At 45.2% G+C, this 17598-nt stretch overlaps 1 protein-coding gene across 1 annotated transcript in view; it reads left to right on the top strand.

Annotated features, from left to right (window-relative positions):
- The window catches only part of LOC147693360 (transient receptor potential cation channel subfamily M member 2-like), a 374197-nt gene that overhangs the window by 252288 nt on the left and 104311 nt on the right, over window positions 1-17598 (top strand). Inside the window, exons 15-16 of the mRNA XM_086933683.1 lie at window positions 44-281; window positions 2463-2581. Of these exons, the coding sequence (XP_086789809.1) occupies window positions 44-281; window positions 2463-2581 (357 nt within the window). The remainder of the gene's footprint in view (window positions 1-43; window positions 282-2462; window positions 2582-17598) is intronic.

Raw genomic sequence — 17598 nt, 5'->3', positions numbered from 1 at the left:
GTAGGAACTCTAATTGCAATGAATGAATGTCTTCACATTTTAGGACTGAACCTGTTCCTCACAACATGAGACTGAAGCCAGAGCCAGTGAAATGTCATCAGCGCCTGGTGGATTTTTTCACTGCTCCTGTTGTGACTTTCTACTGGAACGTCATTGCATACATCGGCTTCTTGTGGCTCTTCGCCTACGTCCTGATGATAGATTTCCAGAAGACCCCGTCCTGGAGGGAGTACCTGCTGTATGCGTGGATCTTTACTATATTCTGTGAGGAGTTAAGGCAGGTAAGAATATCAAGAGATGGTGATAGTAAACAATTATGCACAACATTTCTCTCAAATGCATCAGTACTGAGCGAATTTTGAAAGGGAACATGCTTGTTTTCATGGAAGTCAGTCACTCTGAAAGGAAAGCTCAACCTAAAATATTACTCATTTGGCAAAACAACGCAATCTTTAACATCAGGAAAACTGGAATTTCCTTTATTAGGTCAAGCCTAGTGGCAGCGCACTTGCGCTGCTCACTCTGCGAGGCATACTGTAATAGAGCATGCTGTAGAAGTGCTGTGGAAGCCCTGCCCATTCTCCTGCCATAGTTGCAATTGGCTTGTGTCATTGTCCTTGGTAAACGCTGGCTTCAGATTCATTTTGAAGCTTGTTAGTCCTGCCTTGGTACTGCCCTGTCTCCATTTGTTACCGCCCATAAGTACTGGACCTTTTACTTTGGTCATTCCATGGCATGCTTTATCTAGTGGGTGAGCACTATTTAGTTTAATAGCAATGGCGGCTGTATTTTTATAATTTATTGGGATGTACATGCTTAACTGGCATTTGAAATCTGTGCTTTTGCACGGAACATGTTTATTAAAATGCCATGCGTTTCTATTTCCTTTTCCACAAAAGGATAAAGAGAAAACAAAGATTTGAACAAAGAACAATTTGTTCAAAATCAAAGTATTTATTCTAAATTGTTTTTGAAAAAGGTAATTGTCTTGTGTCGTCTTTAAAGAATTCTTTATTAGTTACATTCTTATTATTCCAAAAATGATTTTTTTTGTACTCAGGAAGTGCAACAGCCGACACGTGTTTCACCCTAGGTGGTCAGTGAGACCAGGGCTTTCTCAAGGCTTATTAATTATTTAGAAGATTAGAGAACAATTTCCTTGTGGGGTTTCTAAGATAGAAGTTTTGTGTTTTGATACTGATCCCTTCCTGCAGATCAGGCCTTACTGGATCAAACCCCTTTACGTGTCTAGGCAGGGCCTGGTGGGCATTATGATGCAGTGTTTCCAGTCCTTGCCCGGTAGTGAGGGTTTCCCTGATAGTATAACCACTATTGGCTCCACCTCAAGGTAAACCCCACTCCCCAGTGCTCTACATGCTAAACTAGGAGTATTGGCAGATGGCGTAGTACCCCAACCCTCAATGAGGTCCAAAGTCAAATTTTGACTATACTCAGACTAACGGTGTTGTGGAACCCTTGTCAGATCCAGACTTAACGTGACACCACAAAGGGTACTGAAATCCAAGCAATTCTTAACATTGGGTTGTCGGTCTTTATTTGATGATGGCCTAATATTTCGCTCTGTCCAGCTAAAACTTAAAAGAAATATAGCTTGGGTTTTATGACATTTACTTATTTCATTCAGGCTTGTATTTCCACTTTTATGTTAACAGAAAATGGTTATACCTTTTTGTATTTAGTTTTCTCAGTTTTTAGTTTTTTATATACACATATTAAATATTTTTATTCAACCTTATTTTGGACCTTAATTTACCTTTTTTATAAACTATATTGCTTTTAGAATTTCTGATGTCTCCCTCCTCACACTTTTAAGAGTAGGTTTTAAGTTTGACCCATGCTTCTCAAGCCCGAGTCAATGATAATTCCATTAGGCGTTTGGAATATCACAAATTTTCCTACAAAGGTTTTGTGGGAGGTTGGTGAAAGCGTGCAGCCAATAACCAAGCTCTTTTCCAGGAAATCAGCGGTTATAGCATAGAAATACTGTGAATTATGGGTTTTGGGAGTTTGAGGGAAGGAAGGGAAGTTTGCAGGTGTCAGCCATCATTGGCCCAGTTAGAATCTTTTAGTGTAGAGTTTTGCTCAGTGCCCATTACTGCTAAGGTTTTATGAAGTTTTCATGTGACCTTAGACCATATGGCACACCTCTGAGATTAGGGAAGGAGCTCAGTGGCTCCTTGAGTTGACCACCTTTGTTAACTGTGGATTCAGAAAGGTATGTCAGTGAGACCAGGAGAAAGGAGGACCAATCCCACCCTGGATGGGTTCCTCTGGAAAGAGTAGCTTGGCGGCTGCCAATGTGATGTACAATGATGATGCTTTTTGCACTCTGCTCGCACTGAGACTCGACAGAGGGTGGTGGGTGTTGTCCGCTGTTGAACCTTGGTCAAGGGATACATGGTGTATCATCACTGACATTGCCTTTCTTGTGTCTTCCTCAGAGTTTTTACAACCCTGACGATGTGGGATGTGTGAAGAAGTGCAGGTTGTACATTCTCAACTTTTGGAACCAGGTGGACGTGTTAGCCTTGTTTCTTTTTTCAGTAGGAGTAATCTGCAGGTAGGTCGGATGCCTGTCCTGCCTTTGTATCACTTTCTGTCTGCGCTCTATTGAAGCCTCAATGCAACGATTGGGGTGCACTCTACAGCCTCTGATAATGCTAGGCATCCAATGGGCCTCTTTCAAGGAGGGGAAAAACAATTAGAACGAGCAGGACAGATCCTAGACTTTCACCCATTTTTGTGTCACCTGAAGCCACTGGCGTAAGCTTTGCCCAGTTTAGATGGGCTCCTGTGCTTTCTGCTAATGTCGAGGCGTCGTGAATAATGGCCACAGTTTGGGGTTCCATAAAACCAGGGTTAAGATCTTGGGAAATGTCTGATATCATTTTTATTTTATTTTGTAAAGTGCTGATGTCCAACCCAACAGGAGTATCATAGTGCTTTTTGAAAATGCTCAAACCAAATTGGAGATAGCATCACTGGCTTCAGTATTTACCAAAGCTCAATTGTTCAGCCTAAATATCCACGGGACATATTAACAAGGACCATATCGCCGCTTTCCCGGCACATAGCGCCGGAAAAGCAGCAATTTACACATCGCACAATCATCAAGGCGGCGCCAACATGCATTAGCGCATGTTAGATGCCGTTTACGAAACGCCTCGCATCTTAGTTATATACATTGCTAATCAGATGCAAAATAAGCATTACCTCGAAAACCAACATGAAAAAAGACCGCAGTATTTACAACCCGCCCACAAACATGCAAACCGATAATTAGAGCCGCGGATGTCGCTGCAAAAATCCCGACTTAGCTATAAATTAAATGGGAGGTGGATTGCATGGTTAAGTCCTCATGTCCCTATTTACAACATTCTCATTAGTGCTGTTCATATTTCGCTGTATTCCATCACTATAGATGTGTATCGTCATCTATCGCTGGGTTTCATATCGCCGGTCAGCAAAGTGTTGCAAATACTCTGCTAACAAGGTGATGTGAACCGGCGATAGACGGCGATAATGCAAATCGCGCTAAGCGCGATTTGCGATGATTACGACGGCCCCTTGATAATGTGCCCCCACAATATTACGGTCCTCCTAAATTTCCATTGGCCAGCCATCTTCCAAAGTTGTAGAGGTAGGGAATTCCACTTTCTCATAGTAAGTATGCAAAAGGCACAACGGCAGAATCCGGGAACGGAAATAGAAGTTTGCCTTTTGATCTGCTGGAAATTTAGGGTTGATTTTGACTTAAAGCAGGAACGGAGAGAAGAGTGAGTTGGAGAATAAATGGTCTTATGTGTGAGGCAAATAGATCTAAATGGATGGCAGGATTTCACCAGGAGCTAGGGGAGGAGAATGAGAGCTAGCGAAATGTGATCTTTTAACTCAAGTTTCAGCAATTGTTTAGTAGCCTAATTCTGGACAAGTTGTAGTTTATGAATCAGCTAAACTTGTAATACTCAAGACCATCCAAGATAAAGGTACTTACAATATGTACCTTGCGAGAGAATGTAAACAGATATGAAAGGGTTTTAAAGTGCACAGCAGGATGTAGCAGGACTTTAGCACAGAAACGACCTGTTCAAATAGTGACAATGAGAAATCAATGTTTGCACCTAAATTCTTCACACAGTTAGAAAGAGAGACTTGGGAGCAAGTTAAGTTGTCCAGAAGGGATAGTGCCAGACAAGTAGCTCTTAGGGTATGAAGGTTTTAGGTCTTGGCGCTCTTCATCTTGAGATGGTTGACGCGAGTCCAAAGGTTTACTTTAGCCAGGTATTCCTGAAGAGCAGAGGCTGGAATTTCCAGCAGTCCTAAATAGAGCTTATGGATCACCTGCATAAAGAAGCAGATCAAAACCACTTAGTTGGTTCAGATGAACCAAGGGAACCATGAGCAAATTAAACAAAATTGCTGGCAAAGTGAACCACTGAGGAACTTCACAGTCCAGGGTTTTGAAAGTGGATATAAAAGAAAGGACAAGACATGAAATGACCTATTGAAGAGAGAGCTGGTGGCAGGCCCCTCTTGAGAGGAATGTGGTGATACATTGCATCAACGGCTGAGGAGAGACCCGACAAGATCAATGCAACAGGCATGTTACCGTGTGTGCAATTACACAGCTTGTCTAGGACCGACACAGCATCCAACTCGGTACAAAAAACAAGTGCGAAAGCCCAGTTGTGCCAAATGAATCAGAGGTAGCAGCTACAAATTCCTGGAGCTTCTGGAAAACTGTTCGCTCCAGCAGCTTGGCCATATATGGAAGCGGGAAAAAGGGCATATAGTAAGCCCTGGTATCCAAATCCAAAGAGGGCATTTTCAAGGTAGGTGTGACAAGTGCATGTTTGAGCCTCCCAGGAATTATCACTGTAGGTAAGGAAGCATTGAGGATTGCAAGAGGTACAAAGCATTCAGACAGCAACAGAGCTGTGTAGATCTTATCAGGGAAGGGTTGATAGGTTGACCGAAAATTGGAACGCAGCTAGGCTCTCAAACAATAGTTTCTTCTAGTTACGAGATTGAAGGGAGGTAAGAGAGGAGAAGGTAGCACCATACTCCTCCTGAGAGATGCGTCAGAAGGGGACAGCGAAGTGGCTAGTCCATGGAAATGGAAAGAGATATTACGTATGATATAGTAGCTTATTAGTTGAAAATAATATCTAACGAGTGACCCAGGTGATGGGAAGTAATATGGACATACCAGAAAAACAAAACAAACAAAAAAGATTGGGCAATTTTTGAGTTAATGGGGAAACCAGATTCTCAAAGTGAGAGTTAAAATCACCAAAAATAACCTGGGGGCATATTAGCAAGAACCTCGTAAAAATGATCGCCATTTTAGCGTCCTAGATGTCCTGCACATCTAACCTGGGCTTCTATTGGAATTCTATAATGCATATTAGCAAGCCCATTATCGTCGTTTTAGCGGCAGCTTCCTGCCGCTAAAACGGCGATAATTCTTACGAGGTTCTTGCTAATATGCCCCCAAGTGTGTAGGATCAGAAAAGATGTGAGATGAAGCAGAGGTTAGTAAGTTAACTGCTTTTAATCCTCTGTTAGGAGATCGATCGACATGAACAAAGCACCAGCGGGTACTAATGTAATCAGTAATCTTTAATCTTACCTAGGTGATGCAAAACATATAAAGAGTATTTAGGCGGGGTAATCTCGCTAAGTATATCAAGCGTATTGTCACTGAACCAGACTTCCGTTAAACAATCAATAGCCACATTTGAATCCACTGCATGAGGTTTGATAGCAGGAAGGTTTCTAACTGCCGACCTAACACTGCCTTTGAGCAGCCTGGCGGTATGAAAAACAACAGGGTGCAAGAAAGCAAAGGATCAATTTTTTTCTGGACAGCCCTGGCAAGTACCACGCATCAGGCGTTAGACTAGAGCATGTCAGCGTGATGGTCTGCAACACCGCACTGAAATGCATTGTCACGCATTTATAGCGTCTCCTCAGAAAGCCAGAGCACTGCTAATTAGCACCACACTGAGAAAATCTCTTAGCTGGCCCGCACTTTTTGCGGCAGGCTCGGGAGCTGGGTTGCTCAGCTCATTTTTGGGTTGGCTACAATGTAACATTTCACCCGACGCCCGGGCATGGCACAATCAGATTCACTGAGAGGGTACAGTTTAAATTTGGTAGCCAGTGTAACCGGGAGCCAGTCGCTGCTGCTTGCAATGCGTTGTGCTGCGCGAGCGGCGTAATAATTCAGACCGGCGTCTGACACCCCGGACCGCGACCAGAGATGGTGGTGCCTCACCCAACCCGAAGTCCAGTCCAGCCTGGAGCCAATTTGAATGCCACCTATGTGCAAGTCAGACTCTTGAGTCTTCTCTTGACCGCGCCCATGCGGCCCGGGTGACATGGCGACTGGCCTGTCCGATCTGTCAGTCCGGACGCTAGCTGACATAGAGTAAGTGTCACTCAACTTCTAAGTTCTTCCTAATTTAATTAAATTTTTTTAGGAGCGCTTCATCAATCAGCCTGTACTGTAAGTAAAGCAAATTACAGCTGCTGTGCTCTGTATAATTGCACTGCAGTCACTAGTCTGTCTGCAGTCTGCACAAAGTTGTGTCACAAATTTCTTCCTATTAATTTACTTTTAGGGGAGCACATGTCATCATTCAGCCCAGTTACTGGAAGTAAAGTTGCAGCTGAGTTCGGTATTGCAATCACTGTCTGCAGTGTGTACAAAGTTGAGTCTAGTGTCAATGAGGCAGGCTCATGCTCTTAAAAAGATTGCTTTATTTAAAAGCAACAACAGACATGGTGGTCTGCTGACCCCAGCAGATCACCATCCCTGTGATGGCTGTGATTCCTAATAGGTGGCAAATTGCAACCTACCTCATTAATATGCACAAGGTAGGTCAACTTGCGACCCACTAGGAATTGCTAATGAAACTCCAGAGAGTTTTATACATTAGGAATACCAATTTCCTTATTGCGATTTGGAAAGGATCACAATTAAGAAATCGGTATTCCTAATATTTGTACACCTATCCTTATATAAACCAAGGCTACACTACTTCCTTGAGGCATTCTGCATGTGCACAGAGCCCTTAGTAGCATATGTACAAAAGCATTTTTGCGGTGGGAATGTCCTGATTCAACGAATGGGGCTGTTTCCGACTGCAAAAAGGCTTCTCCATATGAGCACAGAACAATTGCGATTCGGAAAAACAATTGCTGAATCACAATTTGCGTTTAGCGATTCGGTATTTAGAAGAGGTGTGTTTAAGTTGTCCTTTCCAAATACCAAATTTTAGTGCAATATATGAATGTTTTGCAACCAAATTATGGTCGCAAAACATACATTTTTTACCAACACCTCAAGGGCAGTTTGGGATCCTTCCCCTTTATGAAGCTCAAATATTTTGTAAGAGCAGGCAGTGGTACAAGGGACAACTTCATACTCTTACAAAATTAAACAAACATCTTTTTAATTCATCCAGTTTTTTTAAAGGAAAAATTACTGCATTTATAAAATAGGAATTGCTTTATTAAAAAGCAATCACAGACATGGTGGTCTGCTGACCCCAGCAGGCCACCATCTCTGTGATGTCAGCAATTTCTAATGAGTCACAAAATCAGACCTACTTCGTTAATATTAATGAGGTAGGACTATTTGTGATCACTCACTAAAAAAGGGGAGAGGGTCAATAAATCTCTGCTACCCAAACCCCCTAATATAACATGTTAACACAGAGAGGGGTAGAGAGGAAACACCCAACACAAATACATTAACAGACATGCAGTGACACAAATTGTGTGTTTTGAAAACTGCCCTCACTCACACACAAATGTGTGTTAAATGCTTCATCATCGGGTCTGCTAACAAACTCCCTGGCGTAGCCACGCAAAGGACGGAGCATAGGGAGGGGGAAACACAAGACAACATAAATGTGACAAAACAGTGATAACAAAGTGAGTGTTACCCTGTGACTGGGTACAGTGATAGAAAAAAGTGCAGCCATAGAAAGTTTTTAAAACTGGCTCATGGATACCCTTCAGACTTTATTCATGGGTTCCACTGTCAGGATTATAATAGTAAAGGATGGGAAGTGTTTCTAGAGAAAGTCAAGTTCCCAAAACACCCCTCCTTAAAGTCGCAAATGCCAACTTGTTTCGACCGTCTTACTGTGCCCCCACTGTTCAGGTCACGCCGGTCTTCATCAGGACTTTTACCAGTCCCAGTCCACTCTCCCACCTTACCTCAATCTGGTTAGTAATTGGGAACAAAAATCGCTATCGATCAGAAAAGTGTGGAGATAATTCCCGCCATCACAGGATACATGTACGAGTTTATCTGCAAGTCAAACTCGAAAAAGCGCCCGGCATGGAGAACTCCAGAGAACACAACTGTTCCGATTGGAGTCCGCTCCGTACGAGCAGGCATAATTGGTGCGGACTTCAATCAAAGTGTTTTTGGGGGGCCCCTAGCAGGGCCCCATACCTCCGCGGCCTCTGCATACTGCCCTGGCCCTCCTCCACATCCCTGGTGCCTGCCACATGGCGCAGGGATGTCTACAAACTTCCATTTCACAATGGAAGCTTCTGCTGCAGGCATTATTCGCTCACCGCACAAGCTTCTATTGTGAAATGGAAGTTTCCGAACGCCCTATGGGCGGTCGCATCGTAACGGGTGGCCGGAACCGCCAGCCTAAAGTTGGGTGGTACCTTTCCACATCGGTGTCGGGCGGACGCCCAACCTCACAATTAGAGTACTTGTTTTTCTAGAGAAAAGTTCTCATCGACTGTATCATCGGTGAGTGGCAGAGCTAGCAGGATTCAGGAGGGGCTCGTCAATGGTGGCAGGGTGAAGCGCAAGGCCTTGGTAGGAGCCCCTACACCAAATGGGAAGGTCACACCCCTGAGATGAGCCCTGGGGACAAGAAGAACTCTTCCTTTAAACAAGTTCAGGAAGAGGTTATTCCCCCACTGGGGTTGTTGCTACTCTGTCTAATTGGACAATAGCAGGAGCAGGTCTGCATCTGAGTTACATCTGCCTGTGACAGGGGATGCCTCTTTGAAGCTTTTGTAGTTAGTAGGCACACCCCCATGCCATGCTGGCAAGAGAAAATCACACCTCCACCCAGCCAAGGCTTCTTTGTTCTCGTTCCTAGGAGCCATTCATCCAGCAGACTAAGAGGTGACAGTTGCTGATTAACTCTGAAAAGGCTACTAGTGGTTTTAGGCAGGAAATGCCAACTTTATAAAATCTGTGTTCTCAAAATAGTAATCTAAAAATTTAACATGGTCTTTAGATTGAATATTAAATTATTAATAATTTGAGTCCTGGAATCATAGTTCTAGCTATTCCCAAAATGAAGTAATGGATTATAATGTGTAATAGTGTAACCAAGTGCTTATCCATGGGAGAGCCAGCCTTGCCACAGTGAAAAATTACTTTGGAGATTTTTTACTGCTAGGACATATAAAACTTAAGTACACATTTCCTGCTTTTTAAATACCATGTACCCTGCCTTATTGGGAAAACTTTAGGGGTGCCTTCTAAGTATTAAAAAGGCAGGGGTAGGCTTGTAAAAAGGTTTATTTCCCAGTTTGTCGGGGCAGGCCTGAGCGCTTACTTTGTATTGTCACTCTAGTGGTGACACAATTAGTGCTGCAGTCCCCAGGTGCACTGTATACCGTATACTAGAGTGTGAGAAGTTGGGTTTTTGATTGAGAGGTATTAACCCTTCTTTAGTAAAAACTACAATCTTTGTCAGGGTGAACAGCAAAAGTCACTAAATTAACCTGCACTTAACTCTCTGGTAGCATAACACAAAAGCAGCGAGGCCTAACTAAGAGGCAATGTGTAAAGTATTTATGCAGCACTCAAACAGTAATAAAGTGAAAAAGCAATAGAAGAAAAACCCCACACTGATTTAGAAACATAGAGTAAAATGTAGTAAAGAAAACAAGACCAAAATGACGAAATCCTAGAACCCAATATATTAGATTTCAAAGATTTAGGTGACAATAGCACCTAAAAGCACAAATCGCCACTTTCGGTTATCTGATTGTGTTAGATATGGGGGAAGTCAGGCACAACTGGGAGAAAGTCACAAGTTCAGACCAATCGCGATGGAGCGCGGGCTGGGTTCAAGGATTACATTTGTTGTCCTGAGTCCTCAAAGTCTAGCACAAAGCGTTCAGTTCTCAGCGGAAGAGCAGTGAGAGTGTCACGGATGAGCATTGCTTTAGTGTGAAGAGCAAGTCAGTGGACAGTCGTTGCTGTGGCATGAGAATCCTGTCAGGCATCAAGAGTGGTGGTTGATGGAGCTTCAAGTTGGTGGTCACTGTGGGTAGTTGATGCTGTAACTCGAAGTGGTGACCTAGCATTGCTGGATGTCGCTGGCAGTCACTCATGCCAACTAAAGGCCCAGGACCTGGTGAGGTGCCTTTTGGAGATGAGGGACTCACACTTGCAGAGGCCATTAGGGCTGAGGCTGTTAGAGTTGCAGGTTCAGGCAGGTCCAGTGCAGCAGGTCAGCTGGGCAGTTGCAGAGAGGTCTCTGGAGCTTCTTATATGCCTGTAGCACTTAACAAGGAGTAAGTCATCTAACCCTTAGAGTCACTCGGGTATCCTGGAATGAAGGAAGAAGGTTAAGTCTTCCTTCTCAGACAGCAGGGCAGGTCTCCAACAGCAGGGCAGTCCTCTGGCAGGGGGCAATCATTCTTTTGTAGTATTCACAGGTGACAAAAGTGGACAGAAGATCAGGTCTGAGGAGCCAATATTTATAAATGGTGCCAGCTTTGAAGTAAGGGAAACATCTAGACTTCCCTCACATCAGGTTCTGGAATTTCCTTCCTTCAGTTGCCCTTGTCCCATGATGTCTGGAGTCACAAAAGGTTAGTGTGAAGTTATTTGTGTGTGAACTGAGGCAACTCCTTTGAAATGCAAGTACAGTAGGTGGTAACTCCGCCACTCCCACCTGATCAGGATGACCCATCCTGCCAACACCCAGTCCCCCTCTGTGACACTGTCTAGAAGGAATACACAAAGGCCAAATTCCAACACATAGTCCCGTGACCAAGGATACAGGCTGCAGGCACCAAATAGTTAGGACAAGAAAAATGGCAACTTTCTAAAAGTCGAATTTTCAGAATTGTGATTTAAAATACGACTTTACCCTTTAAAAGGGTTTTAAATTACAATTTGAGTACAAACATGACATTTGTACCTGTTCCCAATCAAAAGTCACCTATTGACTATAATAAGGTGATCAAATGTTATCCTACTGAAACAGTAGTGAAACATTACTGTGAGAGTTTGTCAGTACCAGGACATGTAAAACTTAGAAGTACAGGTCCATTTTTTGAATTACCTTGCACCCTGCCCTATAGGCTAATTACGGCCTAGCCAAGGGGTGACTTATATGTATTAAAATGGAAGGTTTAGTCATAGCTAAAGGTTTATTTTGCTAGGTCGAAATGGCAGTTTAAAACTGCACAAACGGGGGCGTGGTCTGGCGCTGGCCAAGATGGCGTGGCAGTGAGTGAGCTCCGCAGCTGCCTCTCCATCCTTCATGAAATCCTGGAAAGAATCTGCCCAACCCCGACACAGAGGGATCGCGGGGTGTCCATGACAGCAGCTGCTGTGTCTTGAGCCAGTGCAGAGCTGAAAGCTACACTCCCGGAGACCCGCTGACACTGGGGCTTAACGGCTGAACCCGACTCAGACTCCAGCGAGGCAGTGAGAAGCTGTGGACCGCCTCATTGACCGCCCCCTGCATGTTGCCGCAAGGGGAGGGAACCTGCGACCGGGTAGCTGGTACTGCACCAGGGACCCCCTCCCATCCATCAGAGTGAGCAGGGGGGATTGGAGACGCAGTCTCCCGGAGGTCCGCTGACACCGGGGCTATGGGCAAGGAAGCTACGGACCTGCTCCTCAGCCGCTGCCTGGGGGACGTCTCCGTAGAAAACTCCTCCACTGGGCAGGTGGGCCTGTGCCAGGGTCCCCATCTCCATTGGGTGATTGGAGAACATTAACAACCGTTTGTATGTAAGTGGCGATGCCAAACAGCCCTGATTACAGGTTTATGGTTCTAGTTGTGTGACCTGCACTCTACAAATTGGGGAAGTGGGCAGTTTTGAACCTACAGTGCAGGGTGGCAGGGAGCGGGTTTACGCAAAGGGGAAGAGATACGAAGTTCCCGGCTATGTTTAGCTTATGTTTTTAGCTATCCACTCCTTCAATCACCAGCACAGGCAAGATACGCTGGGCAACTGGTATGAGTTGAAGGGAAGGGTGGGAAGCAGGGAAAAAGGCCAGACCCTCACTCAAACAATCACATTTATGGCATCACAAGCTGTGGCTACATTGAAAATCTTGACATGGAACGTCAATGGATTAGGGGACAAAATTCGGACCATGGTCCTACAATACTTACATAGGCACTTCCCTGATCTAGTCTTTCTACAAGAGACACACCTGAGAGGCAATCCTTATCTAGCACTAAACAAATTTGGCTCATGCTGATTTTACATCGGGCTCCATGGGAGTGGAGATTCTAGCTAAAAACTCAATACCCCTAACTAATACTGAACAACACATGGGATGACCCCCTAGGTAGATTTGTGGCCCTGGCCGGGATGTGGGATGGACGGAACCAAAACTTATACTCAAATGGTTCACCTCCTTCCTCCAGAATAGATCACAACAAATTAAACTCAGTCATTGCCTATCAAAACCTCAACCTGTAGCTCTCGGGGTCCCCCAAGGGTATATCCTCTCTCCAACCCTTTTCAACCTCTTTATGGAACCCCTCACTCTCATTCTCAAACAAGCCAAAATCAGTTACCACCTCTATGCAGACGATACCCAACTATACTACAAGATTAAATCCCACAATGACATCCTTCACCTCAATGACACTCTATTGAAAGTCCAAGCCTGTTTCCATCTTAATCATCTCAAACTTAATCCTAAAAAATACGAAATCATCCTTTTCACCCCAAATACAATTCCCTCCCAATTCAACTCTGGATTAAAGACATCAAAGCTCTTAATTGCTCCCTCTCCACCTCCAATTCTGTCAAATCCCTTGGTATCAGCATCAATCAGAACCTTATTCTCACCCCCCACATTAAAAATACAGCAAGAAGTGCTCTCTTCACCCTGCACCACCTCAATAAAGTTAAACCTTTCATTCCAGCTGATGATTTCAAAATCGTTGTCCAATCTCTTGTCCTATCCAGGATTGATTATGGTAACGCCACTCTGGCCGGCACCCCGAAAGCCCACCTGGCACCAATTAAATCTGTCCTCAACACAGCCACCAGACTTATTTCTGACTGTAGAAAATTTGACCACATCTCTCCTGTCCTCAAAAATCTTAACTGGCTCCCAATTGAAGGTCGATCCACCTACAAGATTGCTTGCACTGTGCACAAAGATCTTCACCAAGACACCCCTTCTTACCTTTCAAGCAAGCTACTAAAAGCAGGGAGCACTAGATCCCTGAGAAGTACAAACTCCCTTGTCCTTATCCCTCCTAAACTTAAATGCAAAAAGACCCAATCGCGTGCATTCTCTGGTCATGCCCACACGATCTGGAATTCACTACCCAAAGACCTTCGCTGCAACCTCTGCTACCCTCTCAAAAACAAACTCAAAGTACTTCTCCTCAATAAATACTGGGACTCTTTATATTTATCGTTCTTGAACCTGCTCATCACCCTTCTATCATTGGTCGCTGTGTAATGTAATGTAATGTAATGTAATGTAATGTATAGGCATTTATATAGCGCACTACTTACCCGGAGGGTCCCAAGGCGCTTCGACCGCTGCGAAACCCTTCCTGGCTTCCCTGAGAGATGGTCCCTTAATGGGTATCTCCAGGGTGAGACCAGGCATCCCCGGCGGTCTGGTGGGGCCGTTAGTGAAGATGAGGCAAGCTAATGCCCAGAGTTGCCGAGTGTGAACGCTGATCAGAGTGGGCACCGAGGCGAGAGAATTATCGAGTCCGCTGACCCTGGTCCAGAAACCTGCTGCGCTGGGAATCGAACCCTGGTCCCGGGTCGTCCTCTGCTCTCGGGTCTGCCGCCTCTAACCAGTGAGCCACACTTCACAACTTCGCTCTGTTACCCAACCCCTCTCCCCCTCACCCCCCTCCTCACCCCTTCTTTAGCGCTATTTTCAACTCTCCCTGTCCTGCCTCTATTCTGCTCTCCTGACCCCTATCACTTACTTAACGTACTGTTAATTTTATTTTATTTTAATTTTCCTGTGCACTTCCAACTGTACATTGTACTTAATATGTACTTCTTCTATGTTCTTGTGTTATCACTATGTAAAGCGCTCTGATACTCTCGGGTCCAGCAGTGCTATATAAAACCTTTTAAATAAATAAAATAAATAAAATACCCAAGCGGGGGGAACAGACTTCGTGGAGGCGATGGGCCTCTCGGATTTGTGAAGGCTGCACAATCCGACTAAGAGGCAGTACACCCATATTTCTGCAGCGGATGGCAGCGAAGCACATCTGGATTATCTTTTTACACAATGCATGAATGTGGGACACTTTCGTGGGGCACAACTTAAAGCAAGGGGCATATCAGAACACGCACCGGTCAAGGTCCTGCTACAGGGCCTTATTAGAAACCATACCTTTCCACCATGTATAGCTGCTTGGCAGTTTCAAGACAGGGAACTCCAAGATAAGTTCAGAGAGTGAACACAACAATACTTCGCAGAAAAAGCAGGGTCGGTCAAATCACCTTCCATTCTATGGGGTGACAGGCAGTGGCATGGGGACAGAGAAAAAAGTGGCGCCTCAGGTGCACTGAACTAGAAAATGAAATTGCCACTCTCAAACAGGCTATACAATACAAAGAGTCAGACGACCCTGACCTTAGACACAGGGTACGCCTTAAGCAAAGGGAGCTCAGGGACTTAGAGGAAGATGCTGGCCGAGAACATGCAGTAGCCACGCAGAGTCATTTATATGACCAAGGGGAGAAGGTTAGAAAAGAGAGACAGAGAATGAAACTGGGTCGCAGAAATCTGAGAGGATTAGGATGCGGTACGTTCCCTGGCAGACATTGCTGAGGCCTTTGCAACATATTATGAGTCACTATACCAATCAGCAACGAACATGACAAGAGAAGAGAGTGAGGAATTGCTTAGTGATATCTCTCTGCCAACACTCTCCATGGAGGACAGAGAAACTGTAGTCCAAGACATGACGAAGGAAGAGGTAGAGGGGGCCATCAAGTACCTACACTCAGGGAAGGCCGTGGGTCCAAACCGGATTCCTTCAGAACTCTTTAAATATGTGGCAACAGGGGTAGCACAACCGATGCTAGATATGTTCCACGCTGCACTGCAAGAGGGGAACCTACCAGAGGACCTGAGAATGGCCACAATGGTGGTCATTCCAAAGAAAGACAAACCCCTGGAAAGGTGTAGCTACTCACGGCCTATTTCCCTACTGAACTTTGAAACTAAGTTCCTGGCAAAGGGGCTAGTGAACCGATTAGGCCACATAATTTCTGGCATTGACCACCCGGACCAATCAGAATTCATGCCCCAGAGAAGCACCAGACTGAACCTTAGATGACTATATGGTGTAATGCATGCTACGGCAGCCAATCCAACGGTACCTGCAGCAATAATGTCACTAGATGCCCACATGTCATTTGATAGCATTGAATGGCCTTATCCACAGGCTGTGTTGTCCAGGCTGGGTTTTGGACTGAAATTGTGCACATGGGTCTGCCTCCTCTACAGTGACACAAGGCCCCGCGTTTGGGTGAATGGATCGGTTTCTAGATCGTTTGCGCTTCATAGAGGCACGCGCCAGGGTCGCCCACTCTCCCCGATAATATTTGCGATGGCACTGGAACCAATTGCGGCATGGTTCCGAGAGGACCCCATAGTTCGAGGTATCGATGTTGGAGGCAGGTGGGAGGAGCGCATTTCATTATATGCCGACGATGTACTACTATACGCACACAGACCGAGGCAGACATTCCACAGACTCATCAACATTCTCTGACTTTTTGGTACATACTCCGGATACCAGATAAACTGGGACAAATCTCTTATCTTTAATCTTGCTGGAGAACTCCCGCCTCTTAAAGTCGACTGCGCGGCCTTAACACAACACAACAAATTCAAATACTTAGGTATGTGTATCATGAATGGCCACAATCGTGGTCATTCCAAAGAAAGACAAACCCCTGGAAAGGTATAGCTACTCACGGCCTATTTCCCTACTGAACTTTGAAACTAAGGTTCTGGCAAAGAGGCTAGTGAACCGACTTGGCCACATCATTTCTGCCATTGACTACCTGGACCAATCAAAATTCATGCCCCAGAGAAGCACCAGACTGAACCTTAGACGACTATATGGTGTAATTCATGCTACGGCAGCAAATCTAACGGTACCTGCAGCAATAATGTCACTAGATGCCCGCATGGCATTTGATAGCATTGAATGGCCTTATCTACAGGCTGTGTTGTCCAGGCTGAGTTTTGGACTGAAATTGTGCGCATGGGTCTGCCTCCTCAACAGTGACACAAGGCCCTGCGTTCGGGTGAATGGATCGGTTTCTAGATTGTTTGAGCTTCATAGGGGCACGCGCCAGGGTTGCCCACTTTCCCCAATAATATTTGCGATGGCACTGGAACCAATTGCGGCATGGTTCCGAGAGGACCCCATAGTTCGAGGTATCGATGTTGGGGGCAGGTGGGAGGAGCGCATTTCATTATATGCCGACGATGTACTACTATACGCACACAGACCAAGGCAGACATTCCACAGACTCATCAACATTCTCTGACTTTTTGGTACATACTCTGGATACCAGATGAACTGGGACAAACCTCTTATCTTTAATCTTGCTGGAGAACTCCTGCCTCTTAAAGCCGACTGCGCGGCCTTAACACAACACAACAAATTCAAATACTTAGGTATGTGTAACATGAAGTCGGCTGAGGACTTCCTAAACTTAAATATCCACCCCCAATTGATGTAACTGCGGGGAGATGTGGCACACTGGCGGAGGCTATCCATGTCCCTCATGGGCTGAGCAGTTTTGTGTAAAATGATGGCCCTACCACGCTTACTTTATACATTGCAGAACAGCCCCCACAAGATCCCAGATACTTTCTTTCGGACAATTGAGGGAGAACAGCGCGGCCTCCTGTGGGAGGGAGGCAAGCCATGTGTGGCTCTGCGCAAACTCCAGCGGGGGGTCTTTGAAGGAGGACTGGCGGTCCCAGACCTTTGATGCTACTGCTTGCCTGGTCGACTAATTAACGCTAATGGCTGGGCCTTCGCACCCCAAGCGGAAACAGCATACCGAGTTGACCAATATGCCATGGGGAATGGAGGGTATCTTGCAGCCGTGTATCACAGGAAAAGGGTAAAGTCTGTACCTGCTCATACTCGAATGGTAGTTGGAGCGTGGCGCACAGACACTAGGCAAGTGGGATGGGAATCCAAATTGACACAACTTCCGTCATTATGGGAAAGCGATGTAATGGGCGATGTGGGATGCCTACAGGGATCCCATAGATAGAGCCTTATTAGTATAGACACCCTT

Source organism: Lissotriton vulgaris, chromosome 8 (assembly GCF_964263255.1).
Source record: "Lissotriton vulgaris chromosome 8, aLisVul1.2, whole genome shotgun sequence".
Taxonomy (NCBI): domain Eukaryota; kingdom Metazoa; phylum Chordata; class Amphibia; order Caudata; family Salamandridae; genus Lissotriton; species Lissotriton vulgaris.
This window is presented reverse-complemented; position numbering and strand designations above follow the sequence as displayed.